The 25,371-nt window shown below is 43.3% G+C and overlaps 1 protein-coding gene across 1 annotated transcript; it reads left to right on the forward strand.

Annotated features, from left to right (window-relative positions):
• Positions 1–3,180: 3,180 nt before the first annotated feature.
• LOC143782329 (uncharacterized) lies at positions 3,181–6,420 on the forward strand. The gene is made up of 5 exons (XM_077269683.1): positions 3,181–3,802; positions 3,884–3,952; positions 4,148–4,340; positions 4,501–4,657; positions 4,778–6,420. Exons 1-5 carry the CDS (start codon positions 3,731–3,733, stop codon positions 6,366–6,368), a joined length of 2,082 nt encoding a protein of 693 aa, XP_077125798.1. The 5' UTR covers positions 3,181–3,730; the 3' UTR covers positions 6,369–6,420.
• The last annotated feature ends 18,951 nt before the right edge of the window (positions 6,421–25,371 follow it).

Consider the following 25,371-nt stretch of genomic DNA (forward strand, 5'->3'; position numbering starts at 1 on the left):
TAGAGTATGATAAAGCCCCCACTGAGTATAATGCAGCCCCCATTGAGTATAATTCAGCCCCATAGAGTGCATATAGTATAATGCAGCTCCATATAGTATAATGCAACCCCTTAGAGTGCATATATTATAATGCCGCCTCATAGAGTGCATAATGCAACCTCACATAGAGTATAATGCAGCACCCTATACAGTATGATGCAGCCCCATAAGGTACACAGAGGGGGAATGATGGTAGAGGGAGTGTCACCTAACGCTTTGTCCTCCACGCTCCACTCTCCTCCTAACTCTTTCAACGGTATTGATATCTATGATGCTGGTACAGTTGAATGCGCAATACCGGCCCCATAGTGTTTGTGTGGTGTGCCGCTATTCGCGGCATGCCACTGGCTAGGGGCCTCTGGGTGAGTGGGGGCCCTAGGCAAAAGCCCAGTTTGCCTGCCTGACATCCATATACCATTATTAATTTTTATCTTTAACTAGTGATGAGCGAGTGTTCTCGTTGCTAGGGTTTTCCCGAGCACGCTTGGGTGGTCTCCGAGTATTTCTGATTGCTCAGAGATTAAGTTTTCATCGCCTCAGCAGCATGATTTACAGCTATTAGCCAGCTTGATTACATGTGGGGATTATCTAGCAACCATGCAACCCCCACATGTACTCAGCCTGGCTAATAGCTGTAAATCATTGCAATTTGCTTCATTATAAAGTTGTGCTATCTTGCTATTGTTTTTATGTTGTCTTTACTTCCTGTGATGTTTAGTTTGAGGGGAGTCTCGGGAATGTCACTGGAGGAGGGCTCTGTAGGCATTTCTTCACAGTCTCTACCACCCCCCCTACACTCACCCGACATAGGTTTCATGGACCGGCACTGTTGTCATTTACCCTGTAGACTCTAAGCCCATAAGAGCAGGGCCTTCTCCCTTCTGTATTAGTCGGTCATTGTTAGTTTGTTCATTGTAATTATATTTGTATTTTGTATGTAACCCCTTCTCATGTACAGCACCATGGAATTGACCACAGTTTCTGTCACCGCCGTGCCCTGATGATGTCCTGGTTCAGTAGCTGTGATGGAGAAGTGACCACAGCTTCAGTGGCCGCCCCAAAGTTTCTTCTGTTTCTGCTGCCGACATTTTCATTGTATCACGGCTCCCGGGTATTAATGCTGCTGGGAGAGCTGCATACAGCAGCAAAAGAGCTGAGCTAAATGCCAGGCTACTAACCTGGTAACCAATAGGACCTTAGACATGTGACAGAGTGGGAGGAGGTCAGGGGCAGAGCCAGACGCCGGGGAACAGAGAAGGGTTAAACACTAGAGAGTTATCAAACAAGCAAAGATCGGAGCGAGGAGATCACGAGGTACCAAAAGGGAAAGACCCTGTCAGAAGCAAAGTCAGAGTTCACTAATCCAGAGGAACAAACAGAGTAACGCACGGAGAGCAAGATAAACACAATGCAAACTGAGCACACACTTCCAGGGGTCAAGCACACAGACTAAAGGAAAACGTATAGCTGACAGAGAAACCCAGCTAGGAGTGAGTATAAATACCCCTCCCATCTTGAAAGAGAGGCCAACAAAATTAACCCTGAGAAAACAGGACATTAACCATGTCCTAACCATGACACATTGGCTGTCACAGTCCCTGCATAAAAACACTGCCCTCAAACAATTAAGGACCCAGCGGTCATGGTGCACATTGGCACAAATGACAAAGTTAGGGGTAGGTGGAAGATCCTTAAAGATGATTTCAGGGAATTAGGCTGCAAGCTGAAAGCAAGGACCTCCAACATCGTATTTTCCGAAATACTGCCTGCACCATGTGCCATGCCAGAGAGGCAGCGGGAGATTAGGGAGGTTAATAAGTGGCTCAAGAATTGGTGTAGGAAGGAGGGGTTCCTGGAAAACTGGGCCGACTTCTTAGTTGGCTACAGGTTCTACGGTAGGGATGGGCTCAGTGGGCAAGGTGTAGCTGTGCTGGTGAAGAAAATGGCTAGAAGGTTGGAGGAGTGTTTAAACTAGGGATTGGGAGGAGGGTATTCATTTTATAGGAGGGGAAGATAGTGCAGGTAGAGACCTGGGCACAAATAAGGAAGTTGGGGGTGGCGGTGGCATGGGGGGGTGGGGTTAGAATAATTAATAATTTAAGAAAGAATAGAGGTACAGAGAGATACATAGAGTGCATGTATAGTATACTAATGCCAGAAGCCTCGCCAGCAAAATGGACGAATTAGAATGAATGTTGTTGGAGCATAATTATGACATGGTGGGGATATCTGAAACATGGCTGTTAACTTGCAGGGCTAAAGTCTGTTCAGAAATGACCGAATGGATAAGCGAGGGGGAGGGGTGTGTCCATATGTAAAATCATCCTTAAAACCCATCCTGCGTGATAATATAGGTGAATCTAATGAAAATGTAGAGTCCCTGTGGGTGGAGATAAGGGGAGGGGGAAAAATAATAAATTACCGATAGGGGTTAGTTATAAGTCTCAAAATAATGGAAGCAATGGAGAATATCCTCATAAAGCAAATAGATAAAGCAGGCGACTCAAGGAGAAGTCATTATTATGGGGGACTTCAACTACCCTGAAATATTTTGGGGAGCAGAAACCTGCAGTTCCAGCAAAGGTAATCGGTTTTTGACAACTAGGAGAGAATTACCTTTCACAACTGGTTCAGGACCCAACAAGAAGGGGGGCACTGCTAGACCTAATATTAACCAACAGGCCAGACCGCATGGCAAATATAAGGGTTGGGGGTCACTTGGGGAATAGTGATCACAAAATAATAAGTTTTCATGTATCCTTTAATAAGATGTGAAAGATGTACACAATAAAAGACTAACCCACCATAAATAAATAGAAAAAGATTACTTCAATTACATAAGTGATGCAATAATAAAAATAAAGTGGGAGAGGGGTTACTGATACACAAAAGGTGAGTGGCAGACCACTCGGAGTACTATCAAAAAGAAACAGCAAACAAACCGGGATCGGGAATAAATGGCGGTGAAGTAATATATTATATTATATATAAATAAGGCCAAAGAGATATATCTAATATATAAAGCTGAATGTGTGTATGTGTGTATGTATGTATGTATGTCCGGGATTGGCATCTGAACCGTCGCAGCTACGGCTGCTTTCACACTTGCGTTTTTGAACGCTGCGTTTTTTACAAAAAAAACGCATGCGTTTTTTTCCCCTATATTTAACATTGAAAACGCATGCGTTTTTTGGTGTACGCGTTTGCACGCGTTTGTGAACGCATGCGTTTTTTAACTGCATGCGTTCATTTTATAAAATGCAACTTGTAGTATTTTGAGGGGCGTTTTTTTTTCCTAAAAAAACGCATGCGTTTACATGCGTTTTTTTTGGACAAAAAAATGCATTGGAGTCAATGGAGACGCATGCGTTTTTTTTGACATGCGTTTGCATGCGTTTGCATGCGTTTTTTTGACGCATGCGTTTTTTTTGGCACCACTGAATTAACTGTAGATAAAGATGTCTAGACACTGATAAGACTCCCCCATAGCAGCAAGGTTATAAAGGGAAGGTGGGGGGAAGTTTCTGGTCACTTCTCATCAGACTCCAAAGAAGACAGCACCCTGCCCGGACGCATTCTTGGACAAGACACAGAGCAATGTGAGTATATCCTAGCCAATGCATTCATTTTCAATTTTTTGGATCTACATCTCCTAATTTCTTCTATTTTTTTTCTTTCAACACGCATCAGAATGTCTTCTCCGGTTTCCTCGTCTGATGAGGAGTTCCAGCCACGTCAATCAGAAGTGGATCACGTGAGCGAGGTATGTTTTTTGTACGTCAGCTTGGTAAGTATTGACTGTCACATCGACACATGAGGCAATTTTTTTTTTTAAATTTTATAGAGCACTTCAACAGAGGGACAGAGAGGTACTGAGCAGCGGAGTCAAGGTCCAGGTGGAAGACGGCAGCGGGTATGTATACCAGGCAGACTGTCCTTATTGTAATATTCTTTTAACTTCCTTTCTGTACCCTTGTTTTTCTATACATATTTCTTATATCATCCTTTTCTGAAAGTTGTCTTTCATATTCCTGCCCTTTCTCATCTTCGTGTCTTATTTTTTACAAATGTGGTTGAGCAAACTTAAATGATTTTGTTTTAATTTTAGGTTTCACAACGGGACGACGACCGGATTGATAATGACCTGCTGATCAGTCTGGTCCAGGAGCGAGTCCCGTTGTGGGACAGCCGGGATAAACAGCACGCCGTCAATACTGTTCTCCGTCGTTTGTGGAGTGAGGTGGCCCAAGCGTTGTGGGATGGCTGGGAGAATTCCACGCCACGGGTCCGTAATGCATTTGGTAAGTATTGCACGGTAGTGTGAAGCAACAGACCTTGGCCATGCTCTCTTGACTGTGTGTGATGAAAGAAACTTTTCGTAGTTTCTGTCATCACACACAGTCACAAGAGCACGGCCAAAAGTTCTTATTCTGACCATTATATTTTATTGTTATTTCACAGTGGAAAAAGTAAGGACACGTTGGCGTTCCATGAAGGACCGCTTCAACTGTGACCTACGTGCAGAGAAGAGTGCAGCTAGTGGTTCCGGAGCAAGGCACCGGCTCTACAAATACCACCGTGTGTTGGCCTTCCTGAGACCGGTCCTTCTCATGAGAACGTAAGTATTTCTCACATGCCTCCGGTTGTATTGCATTGACATAATCTGTCACTTTTAATTCCACAGGATGTACCGTCTTGTTATAGTTTGGTATTAATTTTCTGTTTTGTTTTTTCACAGCACACACTGCACGACTGTCGCCACAGGTGCTGGAGCGGTCCTTCAGCCGGAAGCCACGGACCCGTCACAGCCATCCAGCAGCGCAGCACCAGGTGGGTCTTCCACACTCACTGGAGACCAGGGGGCTGGCCCATCAGGTCTTCCCCTTTCGCAGTCCTCTTTCGCTGCACCCATTTTGGCGGGCTCATCCCGGCAGCGACAGAGGGCTTCGGATAGGTCCCTCATGCCCGAGTTTTTACACTTGAGCTCGGTTTTACATGATGCTATCAAGGCTTTAGGTGACAGAATGGATGTGAACCATAATCTCTTAAATTGCCGCATCCAGGATGTCGCCAAAAGCGTTGATCAATTGAAAGCCGACCTCAATAAGCCAGCTCATCATTTTTTCAATCAAATCCTAGAGGGCATGTCGGAACACCTTAGCCCTGATCTCCAGCTGAGTGTGATGCAGGCCTGCAATGTTGCTTTTGTGCAGGCTATGCAGCAGAGTCAGAGTCGTAATGTGGCGGCCTATCCAACTGTGCCGTCACTGTCACAAGTAAACACTATTCCTACCTCTGCTGCATACCACTGCACGGCCACCTCTATTCCCTCTACAGGTGTACTCCACTACAGCGCCAACACGATGACGAGTGCTGTTGGACATCCCACCGCCACCACCGTGACGACCGCTGCTCCGGCTTGGACCTCCTCCGCTGACACCACGAGGACGCAGGACCCTGGCATGGCTTATCGGGCCGGCACCCTCCCGATGCAGCAGGACCCATCCATGCAATATCGGACCGGCCCACCCCAGATGCAGCAGGACCGAGGCCTGGCATACCGGACCGGACCCACCCCGATGCAGCAGGACCGAGGCGTTGCATACCGGACCGGACCCACCCCGATGCAGCAGGACCGAGGCGTTGCTTTCCTGGCAGGACACCCCCCGATGCAGCAGGACCCATCCATGGCGTATCGCCCTGGGCCCCCCATGATGCAGCACGACCAAGCCATACCTTTCCAGGCAGGACCCACCCTGATGCAGCAGGACACATCCATGGCTTTATGTTCCCCCCCACCAGCAATGCAGCAGGACACTGTTATGGGATTTGTTTCCCCCCCCCCAACGAGGCACCAGGATCCTGGAAGGGTTTTTGTTTCCCCCCCCCCAACGAGGCACCAGGACCCAGGCGTGAGTTTATCTTTCCCCCCATTGGACTCAGACATTGCCGAGCGCTCCACAATGGAGACTGACTGTGTGGAGCCGGGTCCTGACGTGTCTCCCGCCCACACTTTACAACATAGCCCAAGAAGACTTCCCCCAACCCGGAAAACCCAACGTAAAACTGGCAAAACGCATAAAAAACAAAAAACTTTGATTATTCCTCCCCCATCACCTACCGATGTGTCTCAACATTCCAGTGTGTCTCAAGCCCCTCATGTTTTAAGCCCCATCCCCGAACTTCCAGACCCTTCAAGTTTTCTTGCCCATTCTCCTGCCACCTCTGCCTCCTCCATGGTGAGCCAGGCTTCAGTTCTGAATACCCCCCAGTTACGTTACTCAACCCCAAGCCGGCGTGGTTCAACCCGGCGCGGTACCAAAAAATAAATTTGTTTTCTTTTTCCTCAATAAAAAAAAAGTTTATTTGAAAAAATTATGTTTGGTTTATTGTGTCTATCACCTTTCTCAATACACACCAATAAACTTCATCACACACTTATTCTTTTGGCCTACACATAGCTCCAGTAGTATAAAATACAAGACAACATCTATATGTGTTTCTGTAGTATACAGATATGAGTTGGCCAAAAAAATAGTACTTATTTCCATACTCTTTTATTTTTGTACCTAGTGTAGTGTCACTGTACAAAGAGAAAATGGTGGAAATCAAGTTCAGAACTTAACTGAACCGGTCATATGTCAAAATATATACCTGACCGATTAAGTTGATTACTGCCTTGTATATTCACCATATTCTATATAGCTCATTATGTGACAATGGTTGTCAAACAGATGGGACAAGTGTTCTCACACTCTACATATCTATGCTCACCAGGCCAGGTGTAAGAAATTGTGAATTCATGATCATGTATATGTTTATCATGAATTTATTATTGCTTACACTTGACTTGATGGATATAGAGACCGTGACAGTCTTGACGCAATGACGTCAACAATATTAGAATTAATAAATAAAAATAAATAAAAATTTTGTACCATTATTATAAGTATGGGGCCCGTGGTTTATATCATTCTTTGAAAACCAAAATAGGGAGTGCAACATAGGTAAATTACGATGAAAAATTTAAAATTTATTACCTCAACAACTATCACCCACTCCTGGTTTTGGATTACAAAATATGATATACATATCTACTGCCCATCTTTGGTCAACCTTTGTTTAGAGAGGAAAAAGATATTAGACATGGTGAACACAAAAAAGTTTATTAATTAGAAAAATGTTTATCAGTGTTTAATAATTGGTAAACATAAACATACAACAGGACATTTAAACAACATTGTCCTGCCATGACACACGTCCAATATCGGACACAAAATAGGCCGCAAATTGGTCCCGCATAAGACCAACGGCTGCAGTTGACCGCATCGGGTGATGCTGAAAATCAGGCAATGGGTGTGCAACAGGTTCATCAAGTTCAATGTGGGGTCGCTCCTTAGCCATTATATAATTGTGTAGCACCACACAGGCTTTGACCACCTCGTCCACTGTTTCCACTTTTAGATTGATGGCTGTTGCAAGAATGCGCCATTTAGCAACAAGAATGCCAAAGCTGCACTCTACGGTTCTTCTGGCCCTGGTCAGTCTGTAGTTGAATATTCTTCTAGTGTGGTCCAAGTCCCTACTAGAATAGGGCTTCAGGAGATTTTCACACATTTGGAAGGCCTCATCCCCAACCATAACAAATGGCAGCGGTGGGCCTTGAGTGTTGGGGAGAGGCTGTGGAGGGGGAAAATTAAAATTGTTGCCATACAACCGACGGCCCATATCCGAGGTCTTGAAGGTTTGGGAATCATTGCCACGGCCAAAAGCTCCAATATCCACGGCGATGAAGCGACACTCCGCATCCGCTATTGCCATAAGCACTACCGAAAAATATTTTTTATAATTATAAAACTCAGATCCGGTTCTGGCCGGTTTGACAATGCGGATGTGCTTTCCATCCACCGCCCCTAAACAGTTTGGGAAATCACACACGTTCAAAAATGTCGTTGAAATTTCCCGCCACATGTCCACGGTGGGTACGGGTATAAACTCCTCACGGAGTGCATTCCATAACGCACGACAGGTGTCCACAACAATTCCGGAGAGGGTTGAGATTCCAAGGCGATATTGGAAGTGCAGGGAAGATAAACTCTCTCCTGTGGCAAGAAATCTAGAAGAAAAAGAAACAAAAACAAAAAAAATTAAAAATCGGCTCTAATGGTGTGTTTTAAAAAAAACTAAATAATAAAAAAAAAAAAACATAGAAAACATGTCATAACAACAAAGTTGACGGTCATTGGTTTAGTTTAGGAACGTACCGTAATGTCACTAACAGACGTTCCTCAGGTGGAATCGCTCTACGGAGCCGTGTGTCCTGTCGCCTTATGGATCCTTCAACACGAGCCAGTAAATCCCGGAAAGAATCTTGAGACATTCTGGTATAATCCTGGAATTTCTCCGGGTTGGCATTCAGCTCCGCATAGAGCGTGTGATATGCTCCACGGCTCTCACGCACTTCAATGATGGGGTGCCTCCAAAAACGCCGACGCTGTCTCCTTCTCCATCTTTGGCGGTTTCGGTCTTGCTCCCAAGCAAAAACACAGGCAATGAAAATCTTGAAGCTGAACTCCAGTTTGAAATAAAAGTTATCCATAGAAAGATCCATCGTGACACCGGAAACAGTAGCAAGCTCTGAAAATTTCTGTTCCCCTAGGGTCAATATATTGAGAGACAATCATATACGCCCTCTCTATTCCCATTGGTTGTGTCTGGGTTTTTTTTTATTTATTTTTTATTTTTTTGGAAAAATGTTAAAAAAAACGCAAACGCATGCAAAAACGCATGTAAACGCGTGTAAACGCTGCGTTTTTTGGACACACGCGTTTAACGCATGCGTCAAAAAAACGCAGCGTTTACATGCGTTTACATGCGTTTTTGCACCATGCGTTTTTTTTAAAAAACGCATGCGTTCAAAAACGCAAGTGTGAAACCAGCCTACAGCCACAAAATTTTGCACAGTCACACGTCTGGACCCCGAGAGCGTCATAGGCTATGTTGTGAGGTGAAATTTTAACCCCGCGCTTTCCAATTCACCAAACAATTTTGCCCCTATCTACATAATGGGGAAAAAGTGAAAGGAAAAGTGTTGGAGGCGTCGCAGCTACAGGCACAAAATTTTGCACAGTCACACGTCTGGACCCCGAGAGCGTCAAAGCTATGTTGTGAGGTGAAATTTTAACCCCGCGCTTTCCAATTCACCAAACAATTTTGCCCCTATCTACATAATGGGGAAAAAATGAAAGGAAAAGTGTTGGAGGCAAATTAACAGCTGCCAGATGTGAACAAGGGGGACTTAAAGAATGACAGCGATGGCGCCAAAGAGTATATACTGTACAGTTGCTAAGGTGGGGCCCCAACATGGGATAATCACCACACCACCACGGGGATATGAACACACACACAAAATGCGCCACACACTACCACGTGCTCGAACACATATACCACCCTCAGCGCACATTTCACCACACATACACCAACCTCGCCACATAAAAGTAGAAACACAAAAGTCGCCGCTCAAAACTCGCCACGCGCAAAACTCTCCACATGCAAAACTCGCCACACGTGCAAAACTCACCTCATGGAAAACTCGCCACACGCAAAACTTGCACACGCAGAAAAATTGCCACACGCAGAAAAATTGCCACATGCACAAAAGTTGCAACACATGCAAAAGTTGCCTCACACAAAACTTGCACATACTCAAAAGGCACCACACATAAAACTCGCCACGCGCAAAACTCGCCATGCGCAAAACTTGCTGCACACAACTTGCTACACTAACCTGTCACATGCAACTCGACACACAAAAAGTTGCTACACGCATGTCGCCACACAAAACTCATCTCACAAAAGTCCCTACATGCATGTCGCCACACGCAACTCAACACACACAACTTGACACACGAAACTCGTCCTAAAACACACACAAGTCTGGTATTATCCTTCAAAAATAAAAATCTGATTAATAAGCAGACAAACTACAAGAGCAACAAATGTACCATATAGGAATCCGGCAGCTGTCAGTCACATGACCAGTCTATTATGTGTATGTATGAGCTAATATATACTGCCAGGGGGTGGGCTTACTGTTGGCTGGGGATTTATCAGGCTGCCATTTTAGCTTACAAATACTGAGGTAAAAATACTGACCAAATAACGTGTGAACGAGGGCTAATACAGGAGGAGATGACATACAGATATATACTATATACAGGAGGAGATGACACACAGGTATATACTATTTACAGGGGAGATGACACACAGGTATATACTATATACAGGAGGAGATGACACACAGATATATACTATATACAGGAGAGATGACACACAGGTATATACTGTATAGAGGAGGAGATGACATACAGGTACATACTACATACAGGAGGAGATGACATACAGGTATATACTATATACAGGAGGAGATGACACACAGGTATATACTATATACAGGAGCAGATTACCTACAGGTATATAGTATATACAGGAGGAGATGACATACAGGTATATACTATATACAGGAGGAGATGACACACAGATATATACTATATATAGGTGAGATGACACACAGGTATATACTATATACAGGAGATTACATACAGGTATATCTAATATATAAAGCTGAATGTGTGTATGTATGTATGTGTGTATGTCCGGGATTGGCATCTGAACCGTCGCAGCTACAGCCACAAAATTTTGCACAGTCACACGTCTGGACCCCGAGAGCGTCATAGGCTATGTTGTGAGGTGAAATTTTAACCCCGCGTGTTCCAATTCACCAAACAATTTTGCCCCTATCTACATAATGGGGAAAAGGTGAAGGGAAAAGTGTTGGAGGAAAATTGACAGCTGCCAGATGTGAACAATGAGGACTTAAAGAATGAGAGCGATGGCGCCAAAGAGTATATACCGTACAGTTGCTAAGGTGGGGCCCCGACATGGGATACTCACCACACACGGGGATATGAACACAAACACAAAATGCGCCACACACTACCACGTGCTTGAACACATATACGACCCTCAGCACACATTTCACCACACACACACCAACCTCGCCACATAAAAGTCGAAACACAAAAGTCACCACTCAAAACTCGCAACGCGCAAAACTCGCTACATGCAAAACTCGCCATATGCAAAACTAGGCTCACGCAAAACTCGCCACACGTGCAAAACTCACCTCATGGAAAACTCACCTCATGCAAAACTTGCACACACAGAAAAATTGCCACATGTACAAAAGTTGCACCACATGCAAAAGTTGCCTCACACAAAACTTGCACATACTCAAAACGCACCACACATAAAACTCGCCACGCGCAAAACTCGCCATGCACAAATCTTGCTGCACACAACTTGCTACACTAACCTGTCACATGCAACTCGACACACAAAATGTTGCTACACGCATGTCACCACACAAAACTCATCTCACAAAAGTCGCTACATGCATGTCGCCACACGCAACTCAACACACAACTTGACACATGAAACTCGCCCTAAAACACACACAAGTCTGGTATTGTCCTTCAAAAATAAAAATCTGATTAATAAGCAGACAAACTACAAATGTACCATATAGGAAATACGGCAGCTGTCAGTCACATGACCTGTCTATTATGTGTATGTGTGAGCTAATATATACTGCCAGGGGGGAGGGCTTCCTGTTGGCTGGGGATTTATCAGGCTGCCAATAGCAACCAATCACAGCTCAGCTTCTATTTTGCTACAGTTAATTAACCTGAGCTCTGATTGGTTAATATAGGCAACAAAGACATTCTCAGTATAACAAAGCTAATATATGTTGTGAAATTCTTCTATTAGCTTAGTTTTTGCCTTTTAATAATTACATTTCTATCTATTTGTTTTGTGGTTTTTGTGTGCCGAATAAATTTTTGTTAACACATTCTATTTTGCTAACAGCAGTCATTAACCCGGGCGAAGCCGGGTAGTACAGCTAGTATATATATATAAATAAAAATGCCTTTATTTAGTTTTTGGCAACTGGCACTACAGCATGTGCCTGTACTTGGGAGTGAAAAAATATGTAAAAAAATCCTTAAACATAGAACGAATAAATATCAGGACGGACAACAGTATATAGAAACTTGTGTAGGACTTAGGATGAAAAGCACAATACGCCCAAAAAAAAGAGAAAAAAAAAAAAAAAAAAAATATATATATATATATATATATATATATATATATATCAACATCTCATAGGTACACAGCCATATAAAAGAAATGCAAATGTGCAAAGACAACAGGTGTATAATACCAAACAATATGTGGGGCAATGTGTTGATATAAACTAGTGATAAAAAAATATTAAAAAGATGTAATTAGATGTGTAGTAGAGGGGCTACAAGGACACTAAACTTCAGGAGGGCATATTTCCAACGGATGAGGGATGATCTTGGTGCAATTAACTGGGACGATATCCTGAGACATAAAAGTACACAAAGAAAATGGGAGACGTTTATTAGTATCCTGGATAGGACCTGTGCACAGTATATACCGTATGGGAATAAACATACCGTATATACTCGAGTATAAGCCGAGATTTTCAGCCCAAATTTTTGGGCTGAAATTGCCCCTCTCGGCTTATAATCGAGTCATGATCGGCGGTCAGGTCGGCGGGTGAGGGGGAGAGAGGACTGTCGCATACTCACCTAGTCCCGGCGCTCCTGGCGCTCCCCCTGCCCGTCCCACAGTCTTCGGTGCCGCAGCTCTTCCCCTGTTCAGCGGTCACGTGGGACCGCTCATTAAAGTTATGAATATTGACTCCACTCCCATAGGGGTGGAGCCGCATATTCATTCCTCTAATGACGGTAATGGTGACCACTGACAGAGGAAGAGGCTACGGCACCTGGAGACCAGCTGTCCGGGATAAGGAGCCAGGGACGCCGGGAGCAGGTAAGTATGTCATAGTTACCTGTCCGCGTTCCACACGCCGGGCGCCGCTCAGTCTTCCGTGTCCTCTTGCTCTGACTGTTCAGGTCAGAGGGCGCGATGACGTACTAGTGTGCGTGCCGCCCTCTGCCTGAACGTTCAGTGCGGAGAGGCGCTGAGACGGGACGCTGAGGAGCTGCGGGCAGCAAGAGAGGTGAGTATGTAATTTTTTTTTTTATTGCAGCAGCAGCATTATATATTGCACAGATTTATATGGAGCATCTATGGGGCCATAATGAATGGTGCAGAGCATTATATATGGCACAGCTTTCTGTGGAGCATCTATGGGGCCTTACTGAACGGTGCAGAGCATTATATATGGCACAGCTTTCTATGGATCATCTATGGGGCCATACTGAACGGTGTAGAGCATTATATATGGCACAGCTTTATGTGGAGCATCTATGGGACCATAATGAACGGTGCAGAGCATTATAAATGGCACAGCTTTCTATGGAGCATCTATTGGACCATAGTGAACGGTGCAGAGCATTATATATGGCACAGCTTTCTATGGAGCATCTATGGGGCCATACTGAACGGTGCAGAGCATTATATATGGCACAGCTTTATGTAGAGCATCTATGGGACCATAATGAACGGTGCAGAGATATATATGGCACAGCTTTATGTGGAGCATCTATAGGGCCATAATGAATAGTGCAGAGCATTATATATGGCACAGCTTTATGTGGAGCATCTATGGGACCATAATGAACGGTGCAGAGCATTATATATGGCACAGCTTTATGTGGAGCATCTATGGGGCCATAATGACCCGTGCAGAGCATTATATATGGCACAGCTTTATGTGGAGCATCTATGGGACCATAATGAATGGTGCAGAGCATTATATATGGCACAGCTTTATGTGGAGCATCTATGGGGCCATAATGAACGGTATGAAGCATCTATTTTTATTTTTTAAATTCACCGGTAGCTGCTGCATTTTCCACCCTAGGCTTATACTCGAGTCAATAAGTTTTCCCAGTTTTTTGTGGCAAAATTAGGGGGGTCGGCTTATACTCGGGTCGGCTTATACTCAAGTATAAACCACTATGGGTAAATAGAGCTGTAAGGGGCGCAATAAGTGACAAAAAGAAAGCATTTAGAGAATTAAAGTAAGCAGGTAGTGATGAGGCATTAAATAAATACAGAAAATTAAATAAATTCTGTAAAAAGCAAATCAAGGCAGTAAAAATTGAGACAGAGAGACTCGTTGCCAGAGAGAGTAAAAATAATCCCAAAATATTCTTTAACTATGTAAATAGTAAGAAACTAAAAAATGATAGTGTTGGCCCCCTTAAAAATAGTCTGGGTGAAATGGTGGATGAGGATGAGGAAAAAGCCAATATGCTAAATGACTATTTTTTCATCAGTATTTACACAAGAAAATCCCATGGCAGACAATATGATCAGTGATAACAAAAATTCCCCATTAAATGTCACCTGCTTAACCGAGCAGGAAGTACGGCAGCGTCTAAAAATCACTAAAATTGACAAATCCCTGGGCCCGGATGGGATACACCCCTGAGTATTGCGTGCACCCGCGGGACCTCGGGCCGCGCGTGCACTCAGGCGCAGTAAACAAGACATCAAGTGATGTCAGTTGTCGGGCAGCACGAATTGCGCATGCCCAAGGCAGAATATGACCGCGCAGGCGCCTGGACAACTGAATAACGCCGAGGAGGCGGCACCCTTCTCGTAGAGTGACGGCAGGGAGGCATTTGGATGAGGGGGGAAAGACCTGCCTCCCTGGCAATTTCACAGGTATGAGGGACCAAATTCAAAAGTGATTATTTCTGCAGTGCAACGAACAATAACTAAAAGAGCCACCTTGTCAGAATGCAGCATTAGTGCTGCACAAGATGGCTCTTTTAGTTACAAACGCATGGAGGGGGGGTGACAGGTTCCCTTTAAGTACAGTCATTCATAGACCATTATTTTTCACTAGATGGTGGCCTGATTCTAACGCATTGGGTATTCTAGAATATGTATGTGGTTTATTTATGAAGTTTTCAGAATAATGCAATTTACACACAGGATTAGCGAAGCGTGGTTCAAATTCCGCGCCAATTCGCAGGCGGACTGCACCTGTCGCTGATTGTTCGCAGCCGGGTGTGACCAATCAGTGAAGCCAGGGCCAGCTCCAGGTTTTTGGGGGCCCCTGGCGAAAGAGTCTCAGTGGGCCCCCCTCTTTAACACATACCACGATTCATGATGCAGAGATACAGCAGAGAAATATAGCATAGCCCACGTAGCATATAACACAGCCCACGTAGCATATAACACAGCCCACGTAGCATATAACAGCCCACGTAGCATATAACACAGCCCATGTAGTATATAGCACAGCCAAGTAGTATATAGCACAGCCACGTAGTATATATCACAGCCGCGTAGTATATTGCCCAGCCACATAGTATATAGCACAGCCCACGTAGTAAATAGCACAGACACGTAGTATATTGCCCAACCACATAGTATATTGCCCAGCCACGTAGTATATTGCCCAGTCACGCAGTATATTGCCCAGCCACGTAGCATATTGCCCAGCTATGTAGTATATTGCCCAGCCATGTAGTATATTGCTCAGCCACGTAGTATATTGCCCAGCTATGTAGTATATAGCACAGACACGTAGTGTATAGCACAGACACGTAGTATATCCCTGTTTAAAAAAGAATTCAAAGAAAAAATAGTTATATACTCATCCTCCGTCGGCCCCCTGGATCCAGCCGAGGCATTTACCGATGCTCCTCGCCAAGAGTGCATTGCGGTCTCGCGAGATGATGACGTAGCGGTCTCGTGAGACCGCTATGTCATCATCTCGCCAGACCGCAATGCATAGGCCGGTCACCAGAGTGTCGCGAGGAGCGGGAAAGGCCTCGGCTGGATCCGGGGGGCCAACGGAGGGTGAGTATATAATGATTTTTAATTTTTTTTATTTTTTTTAACATTAGATCTTTTTACCATTAATGCTGCATAGGCAGCATCAACAGTAAAAAGTTGGTCACACAGGGTTAATAGCAGCGTTAACGGAGTGGGTTACACCGCGGCATAACGTGGTCAGTTAACGCTGCCATTAACCCTTTGTGAGCGCTGACTGGAGGATTATGGAGCGGGCACTGACTGCGGGGAGTAAGGAGCGGCCATTTTGCCGCCGGACTGTGCCCGTCGCTGATTGGTCATGGCTGTTTTGCCGCGACCAATCAGCGACTTGGGATTTCCGAGACAGACAGACAGATAGAAAGACGGAAGTGACCCTTAGACAATTATATAGTAGATCTTTAAAGACTCCATATTAACAGGGTCTGTACCACAGGACTGGCGTATAGCAAATGTGGTGCCAATATTCAAAAAGGGGACAAAAACTGAACTCGGAAATTATAGACCAGTAAGTTTAACCTCTACTGTGGGTAAAATCCTGAAGGGCATTCTAAGGGATGCTATGCTGGAGTATCTGAAGAGGAATAACCTTATGACCCAATACCAACATGGGTTTACTAGGGAACATTCCTTTCAGACTAATCTGATCAATTTCTATGAAGAGGTAAGTTCCGGACTGGACCAAGGGAACCCAGTGGACATAGTGTATATGGACTTTTCAAAAGCTTTTGATACGGTGCCACACAAAAGGTTGATACATAAAATGAGAATAATGGGGATAGGGGAAAATATGTGTAAGTGGGTTAAGAGCTGGCTCAGGGAAAGGAAACAAAGGGTGGTTATTAATGGAGCACACTCGGACTGGGTCGCGGTTAGCAGTGGGGTACCACAGGGGTCAGTATTGGGCCCTCTTCTGTTTAACATAAATATTAATTACCTTGTAGGGGGCATACAGAGCAGAATTTCAATATTTGCAGATGACACTAGACTCTGCAGGGTAATCAATACCGAGGAGGACAATTTTATATTACAGGATGATTTATGTAAACTAGAAGCTTGGGCTGATAAATGGCAAATGAGCTTTAATAGGGATAAATGTAAGGTCATGCACTTGGGTAGAAGTAATAAGATGTATAACTATGTGCTTAATTCTAAAACTCTGGGCAAAACCATCAATGAAAAAGACCTAAGTGTATGGGTGGATGACATATCACATTTAGTGGCCAGTGTCAGGCAGCTGCTACAAAGGCAAATAAAATAATGGGATGCATTAAAAGAGGCATAGATGCTCATGAGTAGAACATAATTTTACCTCTATACAAGCCACTAGTTCGACCACACTTAGAATACTGTGTACAGTTCTGGTCTCCGGTGTATAAGAAAGACATAGCTGAACTAGAGCGGGTGCAGAGAAGAGCGACCAAGGTTATTAGAGGACTGGGGGTTCTGCAATACCAAGATAGGTTATTACACTTGGGGCTATTTAGTTTGAAAAAACGAAGGCTAAGGGGTGATCTTTTAATGTATAAATATATGAGGGGACAGTACAAAGACCTTTCTGATGATCTCTTTAATCATAGACCTGAACCAGTGACAAGGGGGCATCCTCTACGTCTGGAGGAAAGAAGGTTTAAGCATAATAACAGATGCGGATTCTTTACTGTAAGAGCAGTGAGACTGTGAAACTCTCTGCCATATGATGTTGTAATGAGTGGTTCATTACTAAAATTTAAGAGGGGATTGGATACCTTTCTTGAAAATTATAATGTTACATGTTATATATACTAGATTCCTTGATAGGGTGTTAATCCAGGGAACTAGTCTGATTGCCGTATGTGGAGTCGGGAAGGAATTTTTTTCCCCAATGTGGAGCTTACTCTTTGCCACATGGGTTTTTTTTTGCCTTCCTCTGCATCAACATGTTAGGGCATGTTAGGTTAGGCTATGGGTTGAACTAGGTGGACTTTAAGTCTTCCTTCATCCTTAATAACTATGTTACTATGTAAATCAGGAGCGGCACTAGTGTCACTCACCCTGCTTTTATCACCATCCCCCGATGACGATTCCTTTTAGGGAAAGTGGCGGTAGTGTCAGATGCAGGGACTGTAGTGTGGGTGACAGGGAAAGAACTGTGGTGACCACTGAAGATTTAAACGGCTGATATAGAAGATGTATGGTGGTGGCCGCTGAAAATGCGGGCTTTGGGAACTGAAAAAGTGTAATTGCAGCCCTTGAAAATGTGGGCAGTAGGGACAGAAGACTGTGGAGGTGACCAGTGATAAAAGAGGTGTGATGGCGGCCACTGAAGCTACAGTCTCTTCTCTATCATCACTACTGAACCAGGATATAATCAAGATGGCGGTGAAAGAAGTTGTTGTAACTGATAGGAGCACTGCCCCATGATGACGTCCTGTTTCAGGCGGGTGATTGAAGTTGCAGAGAAGTGAACGCAGGGCCATCCTTCTGTGATGCCCCTTTTGAAAATACCCTAAACTGAAACATCACAAGAAGTAAAGAAAAAAAAAGCTCATAGTGATTAGCAGGATACAGAGAATGGTAGAGAATTTTATAATAAAGCAAATTACAAAAGTGGTTACGATTTAAAGATAGATATTTGGGTAGGGGGTAGAAGGAGACGTCGAGTCAAGAAAAGTTAATGAAAAACAGTAATGAATATGAATGTTTGTATGGTTATCTGTTTTTATAAAGTATTTGCATTTTATCCTTATGGCCAGTTTGTATCTCGGTTTTCCTGGAGGTCCTACCTAAGGTTGGAGTCACACACAAAGTATAAAAAAATCAGTCCATTTTATACGGACGAGAATTGCAGAAATGTTCCCTGAACAGTGATCCGTTTATCATCCGTGTGCAGTGCGAGGATGCGATTTTCTCGCATGTAAGCATCCGTGTGACATCCATATGTCATCTGTATGACGAGATTTTCTCGCCGGCTTGCAAAATGGACATATAATGGATCCATGACCTCAAATATTCGTGAAAACATATATACCGTCTATATATATATATGTCAGTGAGACACATATATATTTATATTTCATACAGAGCTAGATAGCAGAATAGCTGGTAATTCATTTGTCGGCTTTTGTTAAATCATTACAGAACCCGACTCGATATGAGAAATGGTTTGCATAGAGTAAACCATTGCAGATCTGTTGGATTTATATATGTCCCTCGCTAATAATGTTAGTAGTGTGTTTGTGTAAAATTTTGGAGCTGGGGTGGCATATGGGGTAATAAGGGGTTAATGTCACCTTGCTATTGTAAGGTGACATTAAGCCCGGTTAATAATGGAGAGTGTCAATAAGACACCTATCCATTATTAATCCACTAGTATGAAAAGGTTAAAAAATACACACACATCCAGAATAAAGTCTATTAATGAAATAATTAAACACACAGGTTTTCCATCTTTATTGCACTCTCAATCCATGGTCCCTCTCTAGGCTATAAACATCTGTCCTCAGTCACTGGCTTTCCCTCTCTGGCAGAAAAAAATTGAGCCGGAGCCCACACCAGTTTTCTCCACGATTTAATTCTTTAATGTAACATCTACAGCTCCAAAATTTTACACACACACACTACTAACATTATTAGTGAGGGACATATAAAAAACTAACGGATATGCAATGGTTTACTGTATGTAAACCATGTCTCATATCCTGTCGGGTTCTGTAATGATATTACCGAAGCCGACAATTGAATTATCGGCTATTCTGGCGTGGGGTCCCCTCCATTTTTGACAACCAGCTTTGCTAAAGCTAACAGCTGTGGGCTGCTAGTCTCAGGCTGCTAAAGGGCCATTGATATAACCCCCCAGCCTCAAAACAGCAGCCCATGCCGTTTTTTAAAATTATTTATTTAAATAATTAAAAAAACAGCATGGGGACCCCTCTATTCTTGATAATCAACCTTGCAGAAGCTGACAGCTGAGGGTTGCAGCCCCCAGCTGTGAGTTTTGTCTGGTGGGTTAAGAAAATAGGGGGGAACCCACATCGGGTTTTTCATTAATTTATTTCATTAGATCGCAGCCGGCGGCTGTGGAATACCCCGATCATTCGCACCTACTGTCACTGTTATTAGCGGCAGCAGGTGTCGGATGATGGTGGTAAGAATCCCCAAAGCTCCCACCTGCTGTCGTTCGGACTTTAATATAATGCTCATCATTCTCGCTGGCAGAGCAGGGAAGAATGATGAGAGCTGGCTTCAGCACCAGCCACTGGGGAACAGCGCTTACTATAACACTTCTTCCCCGATGCCGATGAACGTCACACGGAGAATATCAGTGTGTGTTCTCCGTGTGCACGTGTGCGGGACATTTTGTCCGTGCTGACGGCAAAAACAGACATGCAGCGTGTTTTGCCCACGGACACACTGCCCGTGGAAACACACTGACATGTGCACAGACCCATTCATTTGATTGGTCTACGTGTGTACGTGTCTACGGTATGTGTGAAAACCGGAGACACGGACATGTGAAAGAGGCCTAATAGGATTGCTCTCGGCAGCACATGTTTGTACAGGACTATCAAGAAGAATAATATTTAGCCTTCACCACCTTGGATTTTTCTGTTTTTGAATTTCTGTTTTTTGCTCCACTTCTTCCTAGAGCCATAACTTTTTTTATTTTTCCGTCAATATGGCCATGTGGGGGCTTCTTTTTTGTGGGACGAGTTATACTTTTGAACAACACCATTGGTTTTGCCATATAGTGTACTGGAAAATGGGAAAAAATTCAAAGTGCGGTGAAATTGAATTTAAAGTGCAATCCCACAGTTGTTTTTTGTTTGGCTTTTTTACCATGTTTTCTAAATGCTAAAACTGACCTGTAATTATGATTCTCCAGGTCATAATGAGTTCATAGATACCAAACACGTATAGGTTCTTTTTTATTTTAGTGGTGAAAAAAATTCCAAAATTGCTAAAAAAAAACAAAAACCTCATTTTACAAGACCCATAGCGTCTTCATTTTTCGTGACCTGGGGCTGGGTGAGGGCTTATTTTTTTCATGCCAAGCTGACGTTTTTATTGATACCATTTTAGTGTGGATACAATCTTTTGCTCGCCCATTATTGCATTTTAATGCAATGTTGTGGCGGCTGAACAAACATAATTCTGGCTTTTTAATTTTTTTTCTCTTGATGCAGTTTATCGATCGGATTACCGTATATACTCGAATATAAGCCAAGAATTTCAGCCCATTTTTTAGGCTGAAATTGCCCCTCTTGGCTTATACTCGAGTCATTCCCAGGGGTCGGCAGGGGAGCGGCAGCTGTCTAATAATACTCACTTGCTCCTGGCGCAGTCCCTGCAGGTCCCTGGTTCTCCAGGCGCTGACAGCTTCTTCCTGTATTGAGCGGTCACATGGTACCGCTCATTACAGTAATGAATACGGACCCGACTCCACTCTCATAGGGGTGGAGTTGCATATTCATTACTGTAATGAGCGGTACCATGTGACCGCTCAATACAGGAAGAAGCTGTCAGCGCCCAGAGAACCAGGGACCTGCAGGGATCGCGCCAGGAGCAGGTGAGTATAACGGGGGCATATTCACCTGTCCCACGTTTCACCGTCGGCGCCGCTCCGTCTTCTACGTACTCTGCAGTGACGCTCAGGTCAGAGGGCGCGATGACGCCATTAGTGTGTGCGCCGCCCTCTGCCTGAACAGTCACTGCAGAGGACGCGGAAGACACAGCGGCGCCGACAGTGGAACGGGAAAGGTGAGTATAGCAAGTGCCGGGGGCCTGAGCGACGAGAGGTGAGTATGTGATTTTTTTTTATTGCAGCAACAGCATATGGGGCAAATATCTCTGGAGCATCTTATGGGGCCATGTGCAGCATTATATGGGGCAAATATTTCTATGGAGCATCTTATGGGGCCATGTGCAACGTTATATGGGGCAAATATTTCTATGGAGCATCTTATGGGGCCATGTGCAGCGTTATAAGGGGCAAATATTTCTATGGAGCATCTTATGGGGCCATGTACAGCATTATATGGGGGCAAAAATCTCTATGGAGCATCTTATGGGGCCATGTGCAGCGTTATATGGGGCAAATATTTCTATGGAGCATCTTATGGGGCCATGTGCAGCATTGTATGGGGGAGATGTCTCTATGGAGCATCTTATGGGGTCATAATCAACATTATATGGGGCATATTTTAATATGGAGCTTCTTATGGGGCCCATCATAAACTGTATGGAGCATTATATGGGGCGTATTTTGTATGGAGCATTATATGGGGCCCATCATGAACTGTATGGAGCATTATATGGAGCTCCTGATTCAATATGGATATTCAAAACAATATCCATAATCAGCATTTATGCAGCATTGTATGGGGCAAATGTGTCTATGGAGCATCTTATGGGGCCATAATCAGCATTTGTGCAGCATTATATTGGGCAATTGTGTCTATGGAGCATCTTATGGGGCCATAATCAGCATTTGTGCAGCATTATATGGGGCAAATGTCTGTATGGAGCATCTTATGGGGCCATAATCAGCATTTGTGCAGCATTGTTTGGGGCAAATGTGTCTATGGAGCATCTTATAGGGCCATAATCAGCATTTGTGCAGCATTATATTAGGCAAATGTCTGTATGGAGTATCTTATGGGGCCATAATCAGCATTTGTGCAGCATTATATGGGGCAAATGTCTGTATGGAGCATCTTATGGGGCCATAATCAGCATTTGTGCAGCATTGTATGGGGCAAATGTCTCTATGGAGCATCTTATGGGGTCATAATCAACATTATATGGGGCATATTTTAATATGGAGCTTCTTGTGGGGCTCATCATAAACTGTATGGAGCATTATATGGGGCGTATTTTGTATGGAGCATTATTTGGGGCCCATCATGAACTGTATGGAGCATTATATGGGGCTCCTGATTCAATATGGATATTCAAAACACTTAACCTACTGATGTCTCAATTAATTTTACTTTTATTGGTACCTGTTTTTATTTTTGACATTTACCGGTAGCTGCTGCATTTTCCACCCTAGGCTTATACTCGAGTCATTACGTTTTCCCAGTTTTTTGTGGCAAAATTAGGGGTCTCGGCTTATACTCGGGTCGGCTTATACTTGAGTATATATGATAATTCTTTTTAGATATTTACAGATTGGGTGATTCTGAACCAATTATGGGTATTTTTTTAAATTTTGTATGGGGCGAACGGGGGGTGATTTGAACTTTTATACTTTTTTAATATTTTTAAAAATGTTTTGTTTTTACTTTACACTTGCTTCAATAGTCTCCATGGGAGACTGGAAGCTGTTATCATCCGAATGATTGTGCTACACACAGCAGGGCTTTAGCCCTGCTGTGTGTAGCAGAAATGCTCACTTGCTATGAGTGCCAACCACTGGACGGCGCTCATAACAATCTGGCAATGACAACCACAGGGATCTGCTGCAGACCCCGGGTAGTAATGATAACCAATCGGCGACCCACAGTCATGTGACACGGGCGCTGATTGGCGGGATTAGTGACGTGCTTCTGTCACAATCATGTTAAATGCTGCTGTTAGAGATTGACAGTGGCATTTAACATGTTAACAGCTGTGGGTGGATCGTGATAAAATCAGCTGACATGTGCCGAAAAAGTTTATCGCTGGAACCCGCAACAAACAGGAGGAGACCACCTTACACATAACTATATGTCTAAAGCTGGAGTCGCACGTAACGTATAAAAATCGGTCCGATTTTGACGGCCGAGAATCACACAGATGTTCTCATTACGGTGATCCGTGTCTAATCCATTTACAATGCGAGGATGCGATTTCCTCTCATCTAGTAACTGTATGACATCCGTATGCAATGCGATTTTAACATGAGCTTTTACATGTACAGCAGTTCTCTGTATGTAAAAGCTCGTGTTAAAATCGCATTTCACTACTTTAACATTGATGACCTGGTGGGTGCAATCAGCTGTACTCGATGTCTGGCCAGAGCTGCTTAGTTATTGTGCTACACAGCACAGGGGGCAGATTGACTGACGGCGTGTCGGGTGTTGCACCCCCACCGATCAGACTTTGATGACCTATCCAAGGATAGGTCTTCATTGTTAACCCCTTTACCCCTGCTTTCACCTTCATGACCAAGCCAATTTTTTTCAATTCTGACCAGTGTCACTTTATGAGGTAATAACTCTGGAACGCGTCAATGGATCCCATCAATTCTGAGATTATTTTCTTGTTATATATTATTCTTCATTATAGTGGTAAAATTTGTTTGATATGACTTGCATTTATTTGTCAAAATATGAGAAATTTGACGAACATTTGTAAAATTTAGCCATTTTCAAACAGTTAATTCTTATGCCCTTAAACCAGAGAGATATGTCACAAAATAGTTAATAGATATAATTTCTCACATGTCTACTTTACATCAGCGCAATTTTGGAAACAATTTTTTTTTTTTAGGAAGTTTAACCTCTTAAGCCCCAAGGTTGGTTTGCACTTTAATGATAGGGCCATTTTTTACAATTCTGACCACTGTCCCTTTATGAGGTTATAACTCTGGAACGCTTCAACGGATCTTGACGATTCTGACATTGTTTTCTCGTGACATATTGTACTTCATGATAGTGGTAACATTTCTTTATTATTTATTACCTGCGTTTATTTGTGAAAAAATGGAAATTTGGTGAAAATTTAGAAAATTTCCCAATTTTCCAACTTTGAATTTTTATGCAATTAAATCACAGAGATATGTCACACAAAATACTTAATAAGTAACATTTCCCACATGTCTACTTTACATCAGCACAATTTTGGAACCAACTTTTTTTTGTTAGGGAGTTATAAGGGTTAAAAATTGACCAGCAATTTCTCATTTTTACAACACCATTTTTTTTAGGGACCACATCTCATTTGAAGTCATTTTGAGGGGTCTATGTGATAGAAAATAACCAAGTGTGACACCATTCTAAAAACTGCACCCCTCAAAGTGCTCAAAACCACATTCAAGAAGTTTATTAACCCTTCAGGTGTTTCACAGGAATTTTTGGAATGTTTAAATAAAAATGAATATTTAACTTTTTTTCACAAAAAATTTATTCAGCTCCAATTTGTTTTATTTTACCAAGGATAACAGGAGAAAATGGACCCCAAAAGTTGTTGTACAATTTGTCCTGAGTACGCCGATACCCCATATGTGGGGGTAAACTACTGTTTGGGCGCATGGCAGAGCTCGGAAGCGAAGGAGCGCCATTTGACTTTTCAATGCAAAATTGACTGGAATTGAGATGGGTCGCCATGTTGCGTTTGGAGAGCCCCTGATGTGCCTAAACATTAAAACCCCCCAACAAGTGACACCATTTTGGAAAGTAGACGCTCTAAGGAACTTATCTAGATGTATGGTGAGCACTTTGACTCATTAAGTGATTCACAGAAGTTTATAATGCAGAACCGTAAAAATAAAAAATCACATTTTTTCACAAAAATGATTTTTTC

The sequence above is a fragment of the Ranitomeya variabilis genome, chromosome 6 (genome assembly GCF_051348905.1).
Source record: "Ranitomeya variabilis isolate aRanVar5 chromosome 6, aRanVar5.hap1, whole genome shotgun sequence".
NCBI lineage: Eukaryota > Metazoa > Chordata > Amphibia > Anura > Dendrobatidae > Ranitomeya > Ranitomeya variabilis.

Excerpts from the sequence above, each read along its gene's own strand:
- LOC143782329 (XM_077269683.1), top strand. The coding sequence starts at position 3,731 with ATGTCTTCTCCGGTTTCCTCGTCTGATGAGGAGTTCCAGCCACGTCAA. Across the intron at positions 4,341-4,500 it reads ACGGGTCCGTAATGCATTTG|TGGAAAAAGTAAGGACACGT; the intron begins GTAAGTATTGCA and ends GTTATTTCACAG. Across the intron at positions 4,658-4,777 it reads CCGGTCCTTCTCATGAGAAC|CACACACTGCACGACTGTCG; the intron begins GTAAGTATTTCT and ends GTTTTTTCACAG.